At 42.3% G+C, this 22,378-nt stretch overlaps 1 protein-coding gene across 1 annotated transcript in view; it reads left to right on the top strand.

Annotated features, from left to right (window-relative positions):
• Nucleotides 1-21,966, top strand: part of SUDS3 (SDS3 homolog, SIN3A corepressor complex component) — a 76,508-nt gene extending 54,542 nt beyond the window's left edge. Inside the window, exon 13 of the mRNA XM_040619863.1 lies at nucleotides 21,855-21,966. Coding sequence (XP_040475797.1) covers nucleotides 21,855-21,897 — 43 coding nt within the window. The 3' untranslated portion in view covers nucleotides 21,898-21,966. The remainder of the gene's footprint in view (nucleotides 1-21,854) is intronic.
• The last annotated feature ends 412 nt before the right edge of the window (nucleotides 21,967-22,378 follow it).

Below are 22,378 nucleotides of genomic sequence, written 5' to 3'. Positions count from 1 at the left end.
GGTACTCTCAAAACTGTGTTAGAGAATATAGTTCTTTGAGAGAACTGAGAAGTTAGGATTTTGAGGCCTGCTGTTTGCCTGATGCCGTGCCCTTCAGGTGAACCTAGCATTTCCTCATTTGACCAGGAAAGACTTGTTATGGGAGAAAGACCATGAACTGAATGTTAGCAAATGGGGTGGTATATTCAGTGGATGTGTCTGTCTGTAATTCACTTGGGGTTGAGCAATCTTTCTCAAACGTCACTGCATATACAAATCACTTAGGAATCTTGTTAAAATAGAGATTCTGATTCAGCAGTTGGGTGAAGCCAGGGTGGAGCCTGAGCTCACATTTCTTTTCTTTTTTTTTTTTTTTAAAGATTTTATTTATTTATTTGACAGAGATAGAGACAGCCAGCGAGAGAGGGAACACAAGCAGGGGGAGTGAGAGAGGAAGAAGCAGGCTCATAGCAGAGGAGCCCGATGTGGGGCTCGATCCCATAACGCCGGGATCACGCCCTGAGCCGAAGGCAGACGCTTAACCGCTGTGCCACCCAGGCGCCCCCTGAGCTCACATTTCTAACCAGTTCCCAGGTGTTGCTTGCTGCTGCTGATCTCAGACACTTTGTGTAGCCAGGGGATACAGTATTAGGTTTATAAAGGACTTGCTCATACGTGATCTGATTTGCTCCTCACCCAAGCCCTGTGAGGTAGCCATTATTAGTTCTACCTTTGAGATGAGAAAACAGAGTCTGATTAGAAACAGCTACCATTTTCAAGGGTGAGGCATTTCTAGGGACACAATAGCAAATAAGACAGATACAGCTCTTATTAAAGAAATTGAAAATCCATGAAGGAAGACTCTGCATAATTAAATTTGAAAAGTTCTGCGTGCCTCAGTGAATGTTTGTAAGATGGATGAATGGCTTGAGCTCTGGGTGTTGTCATTTACCACAGGAGGAAGAGACACGGGCTTGGGGCAGGGGAAGATGATGTATTCTTTCCTGGTGTAGCTATCTGGTAGGCAGTTCTGGGTCTGGAGTTGAGGAAAGGTATCCAGGGTGAGGAGAGTTGAAAGTTTGAGAACCATCAGTGCAAAGGTGGTGATTGAAGTTACAGAAGATTAGATTCAGGATACAGAAGAATGTGATGGAGAAGACTTTAAAGAGTAAAGAGTCTAGAACAGGCTCCTCGCTTAGGAATGTGTCTGGCCAGCAGTTATGGGTTGACAGAGGAAGAAGAGCCCATGAAAAAGACCAAGAAGCATCTGCCAGGGAGGTAGGAGGGAAGGCACAGAAGCCAAGGACAGAGAGACCTTCAAGGAAGTGGTTCGTCACGGATGATGGGATGAGCCAGTATCATGTGCATGCTGATGTCATGTACTGAGGAGGACACAACATCTCTGCTGTGATAGTTAAAAATCCACTGATGAGGAAACACCAGACAAACCCAGACTGAGGGATGTTCTATGAACTGGGCTGTACTTTACACAAATACTTGCATCCTGAAAGACTAAGGCAGATTAAGGAACTGTTCCAGATAAAAGGAGACTAAAAAGACATGACAACTAAATGCAATATGTGGTTTTAGATTTGATCTTAGATCAGAAAAAAGTCACTCAAAAACATTATAGGCACAACTTAGAAATTTTTATTGCATTCTTAAAAGATTTATTTATTTTAGAGTGAGAGAGCGCATGTGAGGGCACAAGTGGGGGAAGGGGCAGAGGGAGATAATCTTCAAACAGACTCCCTGCTGAGCACAGAACCCGGTATGGGTCTCTGTCTCCCAACCCATGAGATCATGACCTGGGCTGAAACCAAGAGCTGGATGCTTAACTGACTGAGCCACCCAGGCACCCCAATTTACAAAATTTAAAATAAGCTATTAGATAAGAGTTGCTATGGACTGAATGTTTGAGTCCCCCCTGAATTCACATGTTAAGTCCTAACACCCAATGTGATGGTATTTGGAGGCAGGGCCTTTGGGAGGTGATTAGGTCATGAAGGTGGAACCCTCATGAATGCAATTGGTGCCCTTATAAAGGAGACTCCAGAGACCTCCCTTGCCCCTATCCCTCATGTGAGGACATGGTAAGAAGACAGCAATCAAGAACCAGGAAGTGGCTCTTCCCAGACACTGGATTTGCAGGTGCCTTGATCTTGGACTTCCTAGTATCCAGAATGATGAGGAATAAATTTCTATTGTTTGTAAGCCACCCGGACTATGGTATTCTGTTAGAGCAGCCTGAACAGACTTAAGACAGTAGTGTTGCATCAATGTTATTTCTGCAGAATCTGATAATTGTGCTATGATGATATAACAGAAAGATCTGTGCTCTTAGGAAACATGAAGTATTTAGGAGTAAAGTATTGTGATATTTACAACTTACATTTCCATGGCCCAGAAAATAAGAAGGCAAAAAAATATAAGACAAAAAAAAAGATTAATCAGAGAATCTGGGTGAACAAGACATGGATATTCACTATATTATTCTTACAACTTTTCTATAGAAACATTTCAAATTAAAATGTAAAAGAAGAAAGGAGTAGAATGCATATTGAGTTCTGTGGAGAGATCAGGAAACATAAAGGTCAAAGGTGACCCTTGGATTTAGCCACATGGACTTAACCTTGAATTCATGGCACTTAAATTCTAGAAGGAAAGTCATAAATGAATATATAATTACAAATTGGAATAAGGATTGGAAAAAAAGAACAGTGTGTGATGTGAGGAAATCACATGCATGTAATTAGTGCTTTGGTCAAACCAAGATACAAAGAAGAGTCACCAGAGGGAGAGGTGAGGTCCAGGTGGACACAGGAATCAAGGAACGTTTGGGAGAGGTTACATTTGCACAGGATATGGAATGGTGGGCAGGGGGTCCCAGGGAGGTGGAGTATGCATGTTCTATGTAGGGGGAGCAAGGATGGGCACTGAGAAATCTGGTGTGTCTAGGGCATGGAGTGTGGGGGAGGGGGGTGGGTGGTGGAAGAGGCAGCTGAGAAGGCAGGTAGGGGGTAGATTTAGAAGAACCTTGTTTTCCAGGCTGAGCACCGTGACCTTTGCCTGGAGAGGTTATTCCTCTCAGCCAAAAGATGGCTTCCGAAGCTTCTCTCTGCATAGGAAAATGTTTTACTAAATGCTCCCAGGTACTCAAGCCAGAAGCCAGTGTACCTTTCTTGCCACCCACCTCCTTCAGCCCCCACACCCAAATGTCAGCAAAGCCTGTCAGTTGTACCTTCTAAAGTGTCTGTTCACGGTTCTCCGCCTCTGCTGCTATCACCTAAGTGATAGTGCTTTCACTTTGGTCTATCACCCGAGATAGTCCAAAGACTATCATCGCTCTCCTAGCTGAACCCCCTGCTGCAGTGCCCCTCCATTCATTGGACAACACAATATTTAACCATGTGTCTAAGCATGTCACTACCTCCTCCCCCTTCTCCAAAATTATTAAAGTCAAGATCCTAAACATGGCCTGTTGGGTCCTATATGTTCTGGCTTCTTCCCCCTCTCCAGTTCTACCTTGTCCCATCCTTCCTTGTCTTGACTCAGCTCCAAACACTTAAGTTTTTTGGGTTTTCAATTCATTGTTGGGGCAAGGCTCTATTCTGACTCTGGTCTTTGCTCTTTCTTTCTTTTCCCTCTGCCTGGACCTCTCTCTTCTTTACCCTGATCCTTTGACTGGTTACCCCTTGTTATTACTTTGTTAGGGCTGCCATGACAAAGTACCTCAGCTTGGGTGACTTAAACAACAAATTAATTTTCTTACAGTTCTGGAAGTGTGAGATCAAGGTGTCAACAGGGTTGGTTTCTTCCAAGTCTTTGGCTTGTAGATGGCTTTCTGCGTGTGTCCTCATGTGGTCTTCCCTCTGAGTGTGTGTCCATCTAAATTTCCTTTTATGAGGACACAGCCCTCTTGGATTAGGGCCCATCCTAATAACCTCACTTTAACTACCTTTTTCAAGACCCTGTCTCCATATAGTCACATTCTTAGGTCTTGGGTGAAGTTCGGGCTTCAAAATATGAGCTTTGGGGAGACACAATTCAGCCCATAACTACTCTTCTCGATGTTTAGATTGGAGGCTAAACATCACTTCCTGAGGAACTCCATTCCAAATTAGATTCCCTGTTTTCTTGTATATAGCACCCAGTTTGTTTTTCCCCTCTAATAACCATTCCATTTTGTAGTTGCATGTTCATTTATGGGTCTCCACCTAGAATTTAAGTGCCATGAATTCAAGGTCCATACATTTTCTGGTCACTGCTATATCCCCGGTGTCTAGCACAGTCTCTGGCCCATAGTAAGCAGTCAGTGCAAATTTGTTGAATGAGTGTATTAATGAAAAGTCCAGAGACCACACAGGATCTAGCGAGTCTGTGTCTAGTTAAACTGAGACCAAAACCATTGAAAAGAGAGATGATTCTTACCCATGTTTAAATATGTGCAGAACAAGTGATTTCACACCAGCCCTTGGCACCCCCCACTGCAGTCTTTTGGCATGAAATGTGCAAACGGTGGCTGGAAATCAATTCCAGCTCAGAGGTAGGCAGCTGGGGAGAACACATTTATAAAATTATTGCTGATATGTGCTGTGACATAGCCCAGCATGACACCACAGGCCAGTGTATGACCAAAACTAATGACATTGGGCTTTTTGCTTAAAAGATAAGAAAATTCAGCCTTAAGTAGGAACTCAGAACAAATTGCATTCTTGTTCAGTTGTTTTAGCTGTTTGGATTTAGACTTGATTTGAATTGGTTTTCTAGGCGGATCCATTTAATAAATTTAATATTTGGTAAAGTTTAGTGCATCAGTGCAGTTTTCCTCTAGCTTCTGGTTCACAGTCTGGAAGATCACTGAGTCTCAGGCATTCTCAGGCAAGATCATAAATTCTAAGAATCGTCTTGATAGAAGGTTCTAGAGTATTCTTTTATTCGGTCCTCTGTGGGCAAAAGGTGGTTTGATTTGTCCAGGGCAGACTGTTCATTTATTTTTATTTAGTAAACATGTGTTGAGTGTTTACTCTGTGCTAAGCACCATGGGTTAACAAAGAAGAATAAGATGTAATATCCACTCAAAAAGTTGCTCCTTGAGGGCAAGGGCCAAATCTTGATCTTGTTTTCTCTTACGTGGTGCCTGGTTCACTGCATGGTGACATTTGTCATTTTTTGGTGCCCAGTGTCAGAATCTCCATCCTATCTTTTGAAAATTTCCCATTACATGAGTCTTAGTAGGGGGCAGGGCCCTTCTCCCACTAGAGGAACTCCAAAGATGAGGTCATTGCTGCCCCAGTGTCCTTTGCAGCTCACATGTGAGATGTGACCCAGACTTGGCCAATCAGATGCACTCGTGCAAGACTTAGAAATGGGAGCGGTGTTGTGCAGAAGTAGGGCCAGTGCAGGATTTTGGAGATGGCAGGAGCAACAGTGGGCTTCTGGAGGCCAGTGATGGTGCCAAGGTCAGCGCTCAGTGCCCAGCACAGGAGGGGCAGAGGTCTGAGCTGTAGCCTGCCCCCTGTTCAGTGGCTGCTGCAGTCCTTTCCTCTCTGATTGGCTGTTATCACCCGGGTTTGGCAGTGGTCATGGCTGCTGGCCATCCTACCTTTCTTCCTGTCCATGTGCAGGCCTGGCTCTCCAGGCTTGCTGGTGATTCCATGAGCTCCCAGAATGCTTAAAGAAACCAGAGTTGGTTTCTGTTGCTTACAACTAGGAAACCTGACTTGCGTAACTCTTGCTCCACTAACCCAAAACAGCAGTAACTTCCTCACTTTTCCATAATTCACTTTAATTTTTATTCTGAGCTCTCCATTATATTGGATGGCAGAAACTTCATCTTAGTCAATTCAGGATCCCTTCTCCCCACCCATCTTTCTTTAAGATAACATCTAAAAGTAATCTTTAATATTATAAAAGCACGGAAAGGTGAAAAATAGAGAAAAATGCCACAGATAATCCCAGCTACTCTATTCAACAACTGTTACTTGTACCTTCATCTTCTTTATGTGTGATAATGCAGACCATTCTCTGTGCTGCTTAAAACATTTTAAATCTATGTTATCGGATCAGCATTTTTCCTTGTGATTTCTAGCATTTATAATTATTAATTCTATTATAAAGACTTATTTTAAAAGTTTACGTGTTATTAAAAAATTAAAGCCATAGGAGAGCTGAAACAATAGTACCATGAACACCTGTGTACCTGCCCCTTCTGGATCAATTGTTAACATTTTGCCGGATTTGCTTTCTCTCTCTTGTGGACTTGTATGTTTTGCTGCTGAATTATTTGAAAATAAGTTGCAGAGGGGCGCCTGGGTGGCGCAGTTGTTAAGCATCTGCCTTCGGCTCAGGGCGTGATCCCAGCGTTCTGGGATCAAGCCCCACATCAGGCTCCTCTGCTGGGAGCCTGCTTCTTCCTCTCCCACCCCCCCTGCTTGTGTTCCCTCTCTCGCTGGCTGTCTCTCTCTGTCAAATAAATAAAATCTTAAAAAAAAAAGTTGCAGAAATTAGGGAATTTCATCTCTCAGTAGTTCAGCATGCATTTTCTAATGTAAAAGGACTTTCTCTGTTATAATTGCAATACCATTATCACAGTTAAGAAAATTAACAATAATTTCATAGTATCATCTAAAATTTAGTCCATATTCAAAATTCCCCAATTGTCCCAACAATGTCTCTTATAGCTGGGGTCTGAGAGCATCTTTCTTTTTTAAGTTTCCAGAGGCTTAAATAATATCTGAGTATTGGAGGTTATCAGGGGCTGAGGCATGCAGTCTGGGAGGAACTTGGTAAGACTATTTCATGTGCCTGGATCCTTACCATGTCCCTCTTGGGTTCTTGCTGGTTTCTTGGGTGAACCACTCAGAGCACAGATCCCCAGTACTCTGATTTCCTACTGGGGGGGGGGGGGGGGTCTCTCTTATAGTGCCCCCTAGTGGGGCTCGGCAGGGCAGGTGCTCCCCAATGCCCAAACTCTCTCTGCTTTCTCTTTTCATCTTCTGTTGAAGGCAGGAAACCCTGGTCTGCCTCTTTGTGTTTATTTTTCCTTTGTCCCAAGTCCCTTCAAGGTTCAGGCTTTTGAAATTTAAAAGCCTTTTTTTTTTTTTTTCTGTTTTCATGGTCTGACCACGGTCTGACCCCTTGAATAGAGAATGGTCATGGGATAACAGGACATACTGGTGGAAGGAGAAAAGAACATCAGTTAATATTTCAAAATATTACCCTGGTTTATTTGTTCTGTGCAGACATTAGCACATGTATTTGACCGTTATGCCCCAGGAGGGCCATACTGGTTGTTAAAACATTAAGATACTTCTGACCTAGACCACTAATCCCATCATCCTACAAGACACGTTTTGCTGGTGTATATTTTCTTCATGTTTCTCCTATGTGTATTTTTAGATCTTTATGAATATAATTACTGTGGCGATAAACTAATACCATACAGTGATAAACAGCCACTGTCTTGAGCCCCGCATCCCCAAGGCCATCCAGCCCCTCCCCCCGGGACACTTCAGACCTTTGGCAGTCACTGGGTGAATGCCCAGAAGAGCAGGGCACCTTCAGGACCCTTTCTGAATCCCTTCTGATGGGTCAGTAGGGAGACTTCCCGCCTGTTTTGAATATTCCCATGGAGAAAATATAAATCGGATCATATCACTTTCCTACTTAAAGCCCTTCATTGGCTCCCGTTTCACTCAGAATTAAGTTCCAGCTGCTTCACAGGGCACACAGGCATTATAAGGTATGGCTCTTGCTTTCCTCATTAGCTTCTGCTCTTAGAGTTTCCCCACCTGCTTCCTGTCCTGCCTCCTGCTGCTCACGTCCTCGCTGAACTGAACCCATTTATTCCTTAAAGATCCCACACCCTTTTTGGACTCTGGGTCTTCTTGCAGTTCCCTCTGCCTGGAGTTGCCTCACTAATGACTGCCAACCTTTAGGTCTTAGGTTAAAATGTCCTTTTTTTCTGGGAAGTGGTCCATGAACCTTCCTGGTCTAGTCTTAGGCTCCCTGTAGCTCTTTGAACTTCTTTTATTGCAGAACTTATAACAATTTCTTATTATTTCTGCTATCTTTTCACTAGGACTCTGAGTTCCAGAAGGTTAGCATCCATGCTTACACTGCTCACGATTTTACCCCAACTGCCTCGCCTTGTACTAAATATACATTGGAAGAAATAATAAAGTTTACATATGCATTCATAAACGTGTATATGTATCTGTGTTTACTCACACACATACAAGTATGAGAGAGTGAACAGATGGGAATCAGAAAGGGGATAATAAGGCTAAAAATGTAATGATATCACTGCAAGGGTACAAATGGGAACACTGGTGTTTGTGTGTAGATAACTCAAAATCTAGTAGCCTGGTGAAAGGAAGTTAGAGCTGATACGGACTGGGGCAGGAGATTGTTTTACCAATAATTCATATTGTAGGTGCATCATTATGGCATCTTAAGGCCTCTTAGAAATAAAAGTCTAGTGGGGTGCCTGGGGGGCTCAGTCAGTTCAGCATCCAACTCTTGGTTTTGGCTCAGGTCATGATCTCAGGGTCATAAGATCGAGCCCCATGGGCTCCTGCTCAGCAGGGAGTCTGCTTGAGATTCTCCCTCTCTCCTCCTCCCTCTGCCCCTCCCCCTGCTTACACGCTCACCCTCTTTCTCTTTCTTTCTCTCTCAAAATAAGTAAGTAAGTAAATAAATAAATAAATCCTTAAAAAAAGAAATAAGGGGCACCTGGGTGGCTCAGTGGTTGAGAGTCTGTCTTTGGCTGGGGTAGTATACCTGGAGTCCTGGGATCCAGCCCCACGTTGTGCTCCCTGCCCAGTGGGGAGTTTGCTTCTCCCTCTCCCTCTGCCCCTCCTCCTGCTCATGCTCTCTCTCTCTCTCTCATAAATAAAATCTTTAAAAATAAATAAAAAAGAAATAAAAGTCTAGAGAAAACTTGGGTTGCCTATATCTTTACAGTGTGGAGGAAGCAAGAAATTAAATGTGGGCAATCTGCCCTCCATGCTTATGAGCTCATTAACAGAGCAAAGAGAATCCTTTCTTGTCACTATTGGGAAGCAAGGCATTCAAGATTAATGTTTGATCCTATGGCCGTTAGGAACATAATAATGAGGCTGAACCCCAAAACGTTTTTCCATCTGACAGTGCTTCCTGCTTACCATAGACACTCGCTCCTCACCCTGCCAAGTTGCATCTGTTTCATAAACGTTGGTCGGCCTGTCATGAGTAATGGCTGCTCAGTCACTTAGGGGACAAATGTTCCATTTGTGCTGAAGTCATGGGGAGTCTACATGGAGGTGTTATCTGCTTCCAGCCAGCTAATGAGGTAGTCACCGGAGGTGGAGCTAGTCCAGGCAAGGTGTCCCAGGAAAGGCAGTGACTGACTCGCCAGGGCTTGACATAAAAGTTTGCTTCTCAAGGAGCTAGTTTTCATTTGTGCCATAATGTATGGAAAGGCTTGTTCATTTATTCACTTGTTTGCTCTTTTACCCCCTACTGTCATGATTGCAAGCCTAAATTCCAACAAGGAATGAGCGTGATGTGTGATGAGTTATGAATGGAGAGAGGGGAATGTCAAACTGGAGTCAGTGTCCCATCTGAAGGAGGCAGGTGCTTTTCAGCTCTGGCCAGTTGTTTCTCTGGCATAGATTTGTGATCTGTTTTTGTTCTTTATTTTTTTTTAAGATTTTATATATTTGTCAGAGAGAGAGCGTTCGCACACAAGCAAGGGGAGCGGCAGGCAGAGGGAGAAGCAGGCTCCCCACTGAGTAAGGAACCCTATGCGGGACTCAATCCGAAGACTCTGGGATCATGACCTGAGCCGAAGGCAGATGCTTGACCGGCTGAGCCACCCAGGCGTCCCTCTGGGATAGATTTGTAATACTGCTTTGCAGGCATTCCATTTTCCCTCCTTCAGAGGCCCTTCCTTCAAGGGGATTATATATCCCCTCCCTGTTGACTGGCTTTGGCCAAGGAAACGTGGGTGGAAGAGGCATGTGTCACTTCCAGGTGAAAGCCATAAGCTTGGTTTGTTGTGTCTCCTTTTCCTTCGGCCACCGTGACTGTCAGTGTTTCAGATGGAGCTCAGGGAGAGACAGGGAGCAGAGCCACAGCCTACCCGCGATGGACATGGAGTATGAGTAAGAAAGTAGTCAAAGATTTAGGCCTTATTCCTGTAGCATTGCTCACCTATCCTGACTATGTATGTAGTATTCCAGATCTTTGGATTTTTGTTTCTTTTTCTGAGAGAAGCCATAAATCCAGGTTTTTTGTGAAATATGTATATTTTAATTTTTATAATGAACCAATTATATATATAACATATAACATAATATATATATAAATTATATTTATAACATACAACGAATTATATATATATACACAAAATTCTGAAGGCGGGCCAAAAAACATCTGTGGACAATTGGTTTCATACCTCTAGGCAAGACACAAGGTACATCATGGTGTACAAAACAGACATGCTCCTTAGCTTATAGGGCTTACAAGAAATTAATGCTAGACAAATAATAATAATAATTAGTATTATTATTATTGAGTTGTCCTTGTGATAAACACTAAAAGAGAAGTACAGGGTGAAGTGAGAGCTGAGGGGAATTAATCTAGACGCGGGTCAGGAAAGGCTTCACTAGGAAGTGAGAAGGACTTGGCCAGTTCAAGGGCATAGCATGGGGTCTGGGAACAGGTGTGAATGGCTTGGGGACAGGCCCTGAGTGGGGAAGTAGGGACTCTGACCCTAACCCTAACTCAGAAGTTGAGGAGCTGAAAGAATTTCAGTATAGCTCGAGCTCCATTTGGCAAGAGTTGAAGTTCAAGTGGTGAGAGAGTCCTAGTAGGCCATAAAGAATAATTTTGGCTTTAGCCCGAGGGTAATAGGGAGCCATTGAGTGATTCTTAGGAAGGCATGGTCATATTCTGAGGTTGTGGAAAAATGACATTTAATCATTTTTTTATTGGTTTATTTGACATATCTTTGAGTATCCACTCTGTGGCAGGCATTGTGTTAAGCCCAGGAAATGGAAAAATAAATTCTGTCCTCAAGGAGCTTGTAGCTTAACTTAATAAGGTTGATGACACATAGACACAACTGTAAGTAAAAGTAGACAGTGGTATGTCATCATCCATTCATTCACTTATTTATTCACAACAGACATTTATTGAGCACTTAAACATACGTGCTGGGCACTTTTTATACATGTTGGGTGTATAGTGAGCAAGACATTATGGATCTTACAGTTTAAGTCACTTCGGAGGGCAAAGTTTCTTTATTTTTAAAATGGAAAAGTATTTGTATCACAACAAAATTGTTATGATGTTTACATGAGAAAAAGTGCTTAGCATAATGTCTGGAAGATAAGTGGTCTATAAAAGACAGCTACTTACTGCGATTATTATTATTATTATTATTATTATTATTAACCTCATGGAAGGGAAGAATTCCTGGGATCAATATGATTAGAGGTATTAGATGTACAAGGGGTAGCCAGAGAAAAATGTGGCTCCAGAGAGGCTGAAACTAATTAGAACTGGCAGGTGTGTGTGTGTGTGTGTGTGCACGCACCTGCACACGCCTGCATGTTGGAGGGTCATAGTGGCACACCTCTCACAAGTAGAATATTAAGACTATGATTGACAGGTCATATGACCTTCCCTGAGCTAGGAGAGGAAAGGAGAATCTGGGGAATGAGGCTGAAAGGTAAAGCTGATGCACAGAGAGATGTATAGAGAACACAGGAAGTAGATGTGCAAGTCCTTTCCTGCCTGATTCAGGATGTGTGGTCGGTCATTTGGAGTGCACAACCACAATTTGTCTTCATTACTGTTTGAAGGCTGTGACACAGTCTTGGGATTAATTCCCTTGTACTCCAATTTATTGTGTAAAGATTTTGAGGCAGTTCATAGAAGTACCTATAATACAATAGATAAAATGGGTAAGGACACTGGGGCAAATTTAAAGGGAGCGGAGTTGCCGGAGTGGTTAAGATGCCAGAATGCATGCATAGGCAGGATGACCATAATCCTTTCTGAATAAATTAAGAGAATAAATAAAACATTTCCAAGGCACCTGTCACCTCAGCTAAGGCCCTGCAACATTAAACTAAGGCAGATGGGTACACTAAGGTTGAGTTAAAAGGCACTCTGCATTGGAAGTAGGGGTGTTAGGTGATGGGGCAGCCATTTTGACATTGAATGAATCTTTCTAAGTGCTTGGTAATAATAATACGGTGATAGGTGCTACATAAAGATGCTATTTTGGAGCACCTGGGTTGCTCTGTCGGTTAAGCCTCTGACTGTTGATTTTGGCTCAGGTCATGATCTCAGGGATCGAGCCCCACATTGGGATCTACACTCAGTGTGAAATGTGCCTGAGATCTCCCCCAACTCTCTCTCTTTCTAAAAATAAGTAAATCTAAAAAAAGTTATACGCAAATAATGAATCATGGAACATTACATCAAAAACTAAGGATATATTGTATGGTCACTAACATAACATAATAAAAAATTATAAAAAAATTTAAAAAGTTTTAAAGATGCTATAAGCCAGATTATGTCATGTGTATGTACATGTCTATTTTGCTGAAACATACAGAGCAGCACTGTCCAACAGGCATATAATAACAACCAAATATATAATTAACATTTTTCTAGTAGCCACATTGTAACAGTAAAAAGAAACATGGGAAATTAATTTTAGTATTTTATTTAACATAATATATCCAAAGGCAAATGTTATATTTCAACGTGTAATCAATATAACAATTATTTATTAGATATTTTGCATTCTTTTTTCATCTTTAATAGTCTGAAATTCAGTGTGCATTTTATACTTAACAACATATGTCTGTTTTGACCAACCACATGTGCTAATGGCTACCAGTATTGGGCAGCACAGAATACAGAACAGTGACTTTCAAATGTTTTTGACCAGAGTAAGAAACACACACACACACACACAGATGAAGCAAAACTTTTATGAAATAATACTCACATTATGAAACTTGCACTCTGCTATTTCCTATTCCGTTCTATTCAATTTTTTAAAAAATGCTGGTCATGACCCACTAAATCGATTTTATGACCACCTGTGGGTGGAGGCCTGCAGTTTGAAAACCACCGATATGGAAAGCACGTGAGGTTACATCTTGAATGGGAGGTTAGAGGTGTAGGTTCTGGTGTTAGTGCTTCAGGCAAAAATCTAGTATGGCCCAAATTACCTTAAATTGCCCTGGGTCTTTAGAAGGGCAAAAGGCAAGAATTAACTTATCTTGTTTCTCTTTGCATTTTGATTGTGACCTTCGATTCTCTGGGGCACTGGAGCCAAATTCTAGTGTGATTGGTTTTAAGAGCCGCAGGATAAATTTTTCTCTCTTTCTCATAATTGAATTCAGATAAGGTAAATGTGTGTGTTGCCAACACCCTGGGTACAATAGATGTTCAGTTGATTTACATATATCTTATTTTCCTATAGGCGTAAAGTCTTACAGGATCCAAGAAATGGCCTTGGGATGAGAGCCATGAACCACCCTGAAATTATATGCAACTTAAAGATGTTGCATCTTGTCTTGCAAAGGATCTTTGTTCCAACAAAAGCTAAGAAAATACATTGGTCTAGTGTGCTTATAATAATGTGGGGTAGACTTTCCTCTAGCTTCTAGGTTCTGCAGCTGGGCTGTGCAAATTAGACCAAAAAAAAAAACCAGATTAACGGGAGAAGAGATATACACATTTTATTTGGTATTTATATATATTTTTACATGTACAGAGACCTGAGGCCTTCTTAGAAAAGAAAGGAAGACCCAAAGAGGTGATTAGAACTGGGGGGCTTATATACCATCTTAACAAAAGAAAGTACATTTGTGGAGAAGTGACAGCAGAGGAGAAGGGGTTTGGGCTTTTAGGTGTAGTAAATTGTGGAAAGGGAAATATATGGGGGAAACTAACTAAAGATAGGAGTTAAAAAGTTTGTACTACAGGCCCATTTCGGTGCTCAAGTTCGGTTTCCAGTGATAAGGCTTGATAATGGTTTTCTCTCCTGGTGCAGAAGGGAGGGGAAAACCCTCACAGAGGGAAATTTATGTCCTACTCTTAGGTAGAGAGGGGGAGAAGGAAGAGCTCTTTGTGTCTGCTCCTTCTTAATTACCTTTACCTCCAAACAAGCCTCATGCGAAAGTGGCATATTGTGGTCGCCTTCAGTGCACGTAGGGATAGCTCACTAATCTTGTAATCTTAACGATCTGAATCAATCCTGCGAATCCAAAGGGAGTTAAGAAAAGTCTCTGAGGATGCAAAATAAATGTCTGGACGCTGCCTGGAACCCGTATCTGAATCATGTGCATCCTTTGAAAGCATTGCTAAAACGCCTCTGAGGCAAAAACTGGATGGAAATGAGTGCGGGCAGGCTCCCTGGCAGTGGGAGACAAGTTTGAGGACCGTCTGAGGAAAAGGGAGAAGACAGATGCTACAGGAACAGGACACACCTGACCTGACCACACCTAATTCTTTGCAGACATCCCTGGGCGCCTCCAAAGGTGTGGAACCAGTGGCCCCCCGCGGCTGCCACGCTCATTCTCCCAGGTGCCTCTCCTCTCCTGGTCACAGCTGATTGGACTGGAGGTGGTCAGTTGACTGTAGTTCAGCCAATCAGCCTTTGTTTCCTGAAAATTTGCATACGGAGAACTAGAAGGCAGCCACGTTGGGTGCTGGAGCTCTTAAAGGGTGTGGGCGTGTGTGAGAGCTAGGCCTGGTGTCGTGGCCAGCTAACACCCAGATAGACAAGTTATGGGGAAGCAGGACGGGGAGACTTATAGAGGAAGGTGATTTGAAGAGCAATTTAAGAAGTAGAAAGCCAAGAGGCGGGAGTACCGCGGGCCAGCAACTTCTGGGTCATGTGAGGGTAGTCCAGTGGTTCTCAATAGGAAGAGATTTTTATACCCAGCACCACCCCCCAAAAGGGGTATTGGGCAGTGTCTGGAGACGTTTTTGATAGTCACAGCTGGGTGAGGGGAATGCTATCGGTTTTTAGTGGGTAGGGGCCAGAGGGATGCCACTTAAATATTCTCTAATTCCCAGAACAGCCCCCACAACAAAGAATGATCTAGCCCCAAATGTCAGTAATGCCCATGGTAGTAGTATTTTTTCTGTCTGGGTCCTTAAAATAAATTCCACCTTATTTAAACTATATTGAATATATCCTGTCCCCCCTCCACTTCTGTCTCTCTAATAATAATACTAGCTAATGTTTGTTGAGTGCTTACTATATGCTAGTCTCACATTAAGCACTTTCTTGACATTAACACATTTAATCTTCCAAACCAACCTTATTAGTCAGGAACTATTATTAACTCATTTTATAGATGGAAAAACTGAGGCTTAACTCAGTTAACTTGCCCCAGACAAGAGTCAAGGGCATGAATCCAGAAAGCCTGGTCTCAGAGCTTAGGCTCTTAATTATTATGCATAGAGACTAAGGCCAAAAAGCTATAAAAGCAGCCACAGGAGCTCAAAAGGCACAGTAGCTTTGGGAGGGGAGCATTTAATTTAGGAGCAAAAATGCAACGTGCTCAATAGCAACAGAAGATAATACCATATTAGAGTCCAGTAATCATAGTAATGAACATTTTCAAGTGTTTATTGTGTTCAGTACTTCTCTGCTTTGCAAATGTTGGCTTATGAGGCCACTTTTATTATTATCATCCCTATTTTATAGATGAGGAAACGATGGTACAGTGTAGTGAAGTAAATGTCACAGACCTAGTAAATGGCAGCTAAAATTCTATCCCAGATGCTCTGGCTCGAAAGTCTGTGCATTTTCTAACATACTAGGCTATTTCTCAGTAAAAGCAAAAAGAAACATTTACAGTATCAAACATAAGTCAAGGCCCTTGTATTTTAAAAGATGCAAATTAAAAGAAGGGGCATGGGGAAGGAGAGAACAATGTGAGTTGAGATTTTAACGTATGAATATGCAGGTTCAAATTCAGGGGGTCCATTATTTGCTGCTGTGACTGGGATGGGGGACTGGCACGGATGCCTTGGATGCTTGACTTAAGCCTGAAATGGCAAAGTGGACCTAAAGTGAATTGAAGTCCATGGTGAAAGTCTGAGGCTTGTTCTGCTGGTCCAGGAGAGCCAAAAGTTTGGGGCAAAGGAATGAAGATTATGGTTAGGCAGGTTAGAAAGAATGCCCTGTGGCAGTGCAGAGCATAGCATACATTGGAACAGTGAGGAAGTGGAGTCAGGGAGACCTGCCACATGAGACTGATCTTGACCAGAGAGCAGGGCATACTGAGGATTTGAGAAATGGTTCAGAGCTAGAAAGGTTAGACTCAGCAAATGGCTGGACTTAGGACTGAGAAAGGGAGGAGGTAAAAATGACAGTAAGATCCTAGATGGGGATTTGGTGGTTGGTCAATCTGGAAAAGGAAAATAGCAAATGGGACCCCCCCAGAAATGTATTTTTTTAAAAGTAAAAGCAATACTGGGTGCCTGGCTGGCTCAGTCGGTAGAGCGTGAGATTCTTGATCTTGGGGTTTTGAGTTTGAGTCCCACACTGGGTATAGAGATTACTTAAAAATAAAATCTTTAAAAAAAAAAGTGAAAGCAATACAACATGACTTTTGAACATGGTAGATGGAGTAAAATTCTCTAATCCTAACCCCTAGATATAATCCATTTTTATTTATGGTATAAAAATATGTTTTTATAAATGTGTGTGTGTATATGTATGTATTAATCTTGAATTATATTATTCTGCATTTTTCCCCACAATATATTATGTGCTTCTTTCCAAACCAATTCATGTACGTTTACAACATTATTAATGGCTACCTAATATTCCACTGTCTGGGTATATTAAGATTCATTTAGCCAGCTGACTATTGATGGAAATTTGGGTTGTTTCCAGTTTTCTGTTTGTTTGTATGTTTGTTATTACCAGCAAAGCAATGGATGTCTTTGTATATCTTTGAATTTTTGTGCAATAAATTTTTCATAGAATTGCTGGGTCAAAGGTTGAGCACATTTAAAATTTTGATAAATTCTTCCAAATTGTGAGATAGCCAGGTTTTTAGGAGAGGTTAATGAGTTTTGGTTTGGTCAAATTAAGGTCAGAGTGCCAAAGGCCAAAGATCACTGTGGATGCCCCCAAATCATTAGTAACCCAGGTTAGGACTCTGAACAAAAGTGACAACTAGAGATATGCCAGAGGCAGAGCTATGAGAATTCTAAGCCTCCTAATGATGTAAGATAATAAACTATGCTTCAAATCTAAGTATATACTAGACACATTAATTATAAAGGGTTCTCAATGTACTGTGAATAATTCCATCTTAAATTTACCATAAAACTAATACATTAACTATGATAAATGTTAATTAAACATCCAAATGATGATATTTCTTTCCTCTTTATTTAAATTTAGAAATGCTTTTGGAAGAAGGTGGTTTGGATCCCTCGGATCTCTTAAAAAGCATTCACCAAATGTCAGTGCCCTTCTGCTAAAACCACTAGAAACATACTTGCAGTTGAACAAGTTGGTTGAGATTATTCTTCATTTCAGCACTGGGGGGAAATGTGCAATGGGAGCTGCGGGGCGTCTTGGTAGGAGGGTATTAGGAGGGACTTAGTATAGGATGTGGACCCAGGTTGGACGATTTGGGGAAGGGTTTAAGGAAGTGGGGCTTTGCTCTGGGTTGGGTACCTGCAGGAAGTGGGAGTGATTCTGTGATTGGGCGTGTTAATAAATCCGAAAGGAGAATAGACCAGAGTGACATCCAGTTGACTTGATAAATCGGTAAAGAAGCAGCAGGCCCTCATGTTGGACAGGATGGGGGAATTTTGGTGATTTGGCGGTTTGGACAGTGTTCCTGTTTGGTCTCAGTTGTGTTGTCTTGCTGTATTGTGGTCTCAGAGAGGCTTTGTCTGATGTTGGTGATCTGTGTGGTTGTTTCTTTTTAAAGAAGAACACGAAGCCCTAGCTGTGAGGGCCAGCAGATTACCTCTTTGCAAGACCAAGGCCACGCTGATAGTAAGTACCAGGTCAGCTCATGGATTGTCAGGGTGGCAGCTTCTTTTTTTTTTTTTTTTTTTTTTTATCCTTCTCAGGAGGAAGTTTCCACTGTCTTTGCCTGGCTAATCCCTACTGATCCTTCAGATCTCAGCATAGACCTCATTTCTAAGGATAGTCTTTCCTGATCCACCTCTCTGCCCTGAAAAGAAATAGGTCAGGTCTTCCTGTTACACTGTCCTCAGCAACGTGTGCTGCTCCTTTGCAGCACTCCTCACAAGTGTCATTGCTTAATTGTGCCACAAATTATTTAGTAACTGTGTCACCAGCTCACCTATAAACACGAGCGAGAGTAGAGATCATGTTTGTCTTGTTTCTCCCAGTAACGTCAGTGGCTCAGAGAGCGACGCCACTCGGTAGGTGCTCAACACTAGTATTCGATGAGCAAATATTGAATGAATATGAGACAGTGAGCTGCCTATGTGTGTGGATTATACCTCCCTCATCTCTGTATCCCAGGGCCGATAACTGCATTTAGCAAATAGTAGACTCTCAATGAATTTTTGTGTAATGAGTTGCGATGGTTAATTTCACGTGTCAACTTGACTGGGCCACAGGATGCCCAGATAGCTGATTAAATATTATTTCTGGTTATGTCTGTGAGGGTGTTTCTGGAAGAGATTAGCATTTGAATTTGTGAACTCAGTAAAGCAGATGGCCCTAATTTGTTGAGGACCTAAGTAGAACAAAAGGGTGGAAGAAGTTTGAATGAACTGGGTCTGACTGTTTGAGCTACTTCTGCCCTTGGCCCTCCTGGTTTGGGCCTTCAGACCTAGACAGGAATGAACACCATTAACACTTTGGCTCTGGGGTCTTGAACTACGTGGCTGATTTTCCTGGGTCTCCACATTACAGAAGCCAGGTTGTGGGACTTCTCAGCTTTGATAATTACATGAGCCAATACCTTATAGTAAATCTCTTCATGTAGAAGAGATCTGTATCTCCTATCGGTTCTGTCTGGAGAACTCTAATACATGGGCTAATGGCCTAATTCTTTTCCATTCATTTCATTCTGTGCAAGAAATCATTCCAGTGGCTTCAGAGTTATCCCAAATAATTGAGTATGTTCAATGCAAATGTAGTTGATGGCTCAAGTGTGTGGAGTGGTTCGCTGAAAACCATTCCGTAAAATATTTGACCCGAATTTTCTCCTCTTTGCGTCACACACCTTTTTTAATCTATCAGAAGCTCTGCATAGTCTCAGATCAAATAAAGGCCCTCAAGAAACCAGTGATGGCTATCAGAGCTCTGCACACTTCATTGGAAAGCCATAAACACAATTACTAGATCATTAAGGATTGTAAAACAGAAGCTTTGAAACAACATGCACAGAATTGCCTAGTTGGGCATGAACAGTGTCCTGCACATGCCAATGCCTCCCTGTTGGAAGCCACCTAGGAAAAGACAGAAGATTGTGAGCAGAAATGTCTTAGAGGCATAAGGAAATCTGCTAAGGAAGACCTGGGTTCTACTCACAACTCTGATGCCCCTCGGGTGATACATTAATTGAACTCTGAGAGCCTCTGTTTCCTCTCCTGTAAAACAGGTTACTTAAGGACTGATTTCATTAATGCCTTAATTCTTTACCCCTTCTGTTAGGTTCCTAGCGCTGCCTTAACAAAGTGCCATACATTGGGCAGCTTAAACAGCAGAAATTTATTATAGTCTTACAGTTCTGGAGGCTAGAAGCCCAAGATCAAGGTGCCGGTAGTGTTGGTTCTTTCTCAGGACTAATCGGCAGGAGGGGCAAAGGGGATGAATCCACTCCATGCTTCTCTCCTTGGCTTATAGGTGGCCGTTTCTTCCCTTGTGTCTTCACATTGTCTTCCCTCTGGGTTTCTGTGTCCAGATTTCCCCTTCTTATAAGGCCACTAGTCAGATTGGATTAGGACCCACTCTAATGACCTTGTTTTAACTTGATTACCTCTGTAAAGACCCTATCTCCAGATAATGTCACATTCTGGGATACCAGGGGTTACGACGTCAACATATGAATCTTGGGGAGACAGTTCAACTCATAATACCCCTCCTATACCCACAGCCTTACCAGTTCCTCTCATAAAAGAGGTAGAGTCCATTTACCTGTCCTTTGAATCTATGCTAGCCACATGCCTTAGATTGGCCAATGGGATATTAGCAGAGGTAATGCAAGCAGAGGTCTGAAAAAATATGCATTTCTACTTTTGCTCTAGGTTTTCTGCGATCGCCATGGAAGTATTCCCAGGCTAGCCTTCTGTGTTGTGGAGCCAAGTCTTCCCAGGCATTTCAGCTGAGGCCATCTTAGATCAGCTAACAGCCAGCCAAATCCCAGACATGAAAGTGAGTCCAGCCAAGATCAGCAGAGCACTTAGATAACTGGCAATTAACCACAGACATGTGAGCAAGACAGCAAAATCAGATGAGCCCAGGCCAGGTCAGCTGAACCCCATATTAATGTTTATTACCATATGCCCTGGAGTTTTTGTGGTTGGTTGTTATGCAGCATTATTGGGAGAATATATGACTGATACAGGATTAGTAACATCTACTCACTGAATTGTGAGGACCTATGAGAAAGTACGTAGTGTTAAATGAATTGTAGCCATGGTATTTTACAACCTCTTGAGTATTATGTGGAAGTAAAGAGTTACCAATATACATTAACATGCTGTGTAATAATAGTGTAAGAGGTTTGGAATGAATAAAGCTAATGAATTGGGCACGGGATATAAACCATAAATATGAGTATAAACTTACACACATAAATCAGTCATGATATTATATGATGTCTGCTCTGTGTGGATTCTTAGAGACCACCTCTGAGAAAAATAAGGCTCAGAGAATCAAAATGACTTATTCCAGGTCACATAGCTAGTAAGTGGCAGAGCTTTCTCTGGAATGTGAGATATTTATGATTTGCCTACCATGGGATAATATGGTATTTTCATAACTCCTCCTAAGGAAGCTGTTGGCTTTAAAAAATGAACAGAGATGATCACTTTATTTCTGGAAATCTTCTTTTTTTTTTTTTTTAAGATTTTATTTATTTATTTGACAGAGAGAGACAGCCAGCGAGAGAGGGAACACAGGCAGGGGGAGTGGGAGAGAAAGAAGCAGGCTCCCAGCGGAGGAGCCTGATGTGGGACTCGATCCCAGAGCGCTGGGATCACGCCCTGAGCCGAAGGCAGATGCTTAACGACTGCGCCACCCAGGCGCCCCTATTTCTGGAAATCTTCTTTCTTGATTTGAAGTTTGAAGTTGGGGCAGAAAAAACTAAACAGTCACCTATTCATTTGTCCACCCATCTATCTACATATCCAACCATCCATCCATCCACTCATTCAACAAATAATGATTGAGGGCGTACTGTGCATCAGGCACTGTACTAGGCACTGTATGTACTCTACTTCCATCTGCTTTCCTTTCTCCTGCTTTTCCATTCTCTTTCTCATCAGTGCCTTCTCTTTCATTCTGCTCTGTAAATGTTGGCAAGAATGGATAAAAAATGTCTTACGTGTTAGAGCAAGTGTGTATAAGATTGATGCCGATGGTTTTAGTTCCGTTGCAGTGTTAACTGCTGTGAGCACACCTTGACACACCTCAGTTTTGTTTTGTTTTATTTCGTGGTTTGGAAAGACCATGCAGTGTGGTGGTTGAGAGCATGCCGATGAGCACAAATACTCCACAGCCCCTTTCCCAACACTCTGACTGGAAGCTGGAAATGACATGTTTCTGAAGTTGATAGGTCTTTCCAATCATTGTCTGTCCATTTATTCCATTCTTTTTGGCACTTTTTATCACCCACCAGGTCAGGCTCTATATCACTGCCCGGAACCTATGGGTGGACATGAGTTGTGCAGCAGTGCACAATTACGTAGAACTTCTTATATGCCAGCATGATTCTTCATACTGTCCGTACTTGTTTGGGCTCCACGACAACGCTGTAAGGTATGTACTAGTATTCCTCTTTTTATAGATGACGAAACTGAGGCACAGGAGGGGCGGGGTTTACCCAGAGTCACATGGATGCATGAAAGGTAAGTGACAGAGCTCTGACCTCTAGATCCAGAGTCTGTCTTCCATATTGCCTCTCTAAAACCTCTGCTGGCATTACCACTGAAGGCCATATCCTCCTCTGGACCACTGTTGGTGGTCTGCACTGCCACCACTGTGGAGCATGCCAAGTGGTGATGCCAGTGGGCGTGCGAAAGACAGTGCTTTTTTTCAGAGTAAAGCTGCTACGTATTTCAGCCTAGACTGTGAAACCAGATCCCCTCTACTCATGGACTCACCTATCAATCCCACAGTCTTTCAAGTCTTACCTTTCTTCTG

This window comes from Ursus maritimus, unplaced genomic scaffold (assembly GCF_017311325.1).
Source record: "Ursus maritimus isolate PB19 unplaced genomic scaffold, ASM1731132v1 scaffold_33, whole genome shotgun sequence".
In the NCBI taxonomy this organism is placed as follows: Eukaryota; Metazoa; Chordata; class Mammalia; order Carnivora; family Ursidae; genus Ursus; species Ursus maritimus.
The sequence above is the reverse complement of the archived record's forward strand: the minus strand, read 5'-3'. Positions and strand labels throughout refer to the sequence as shown.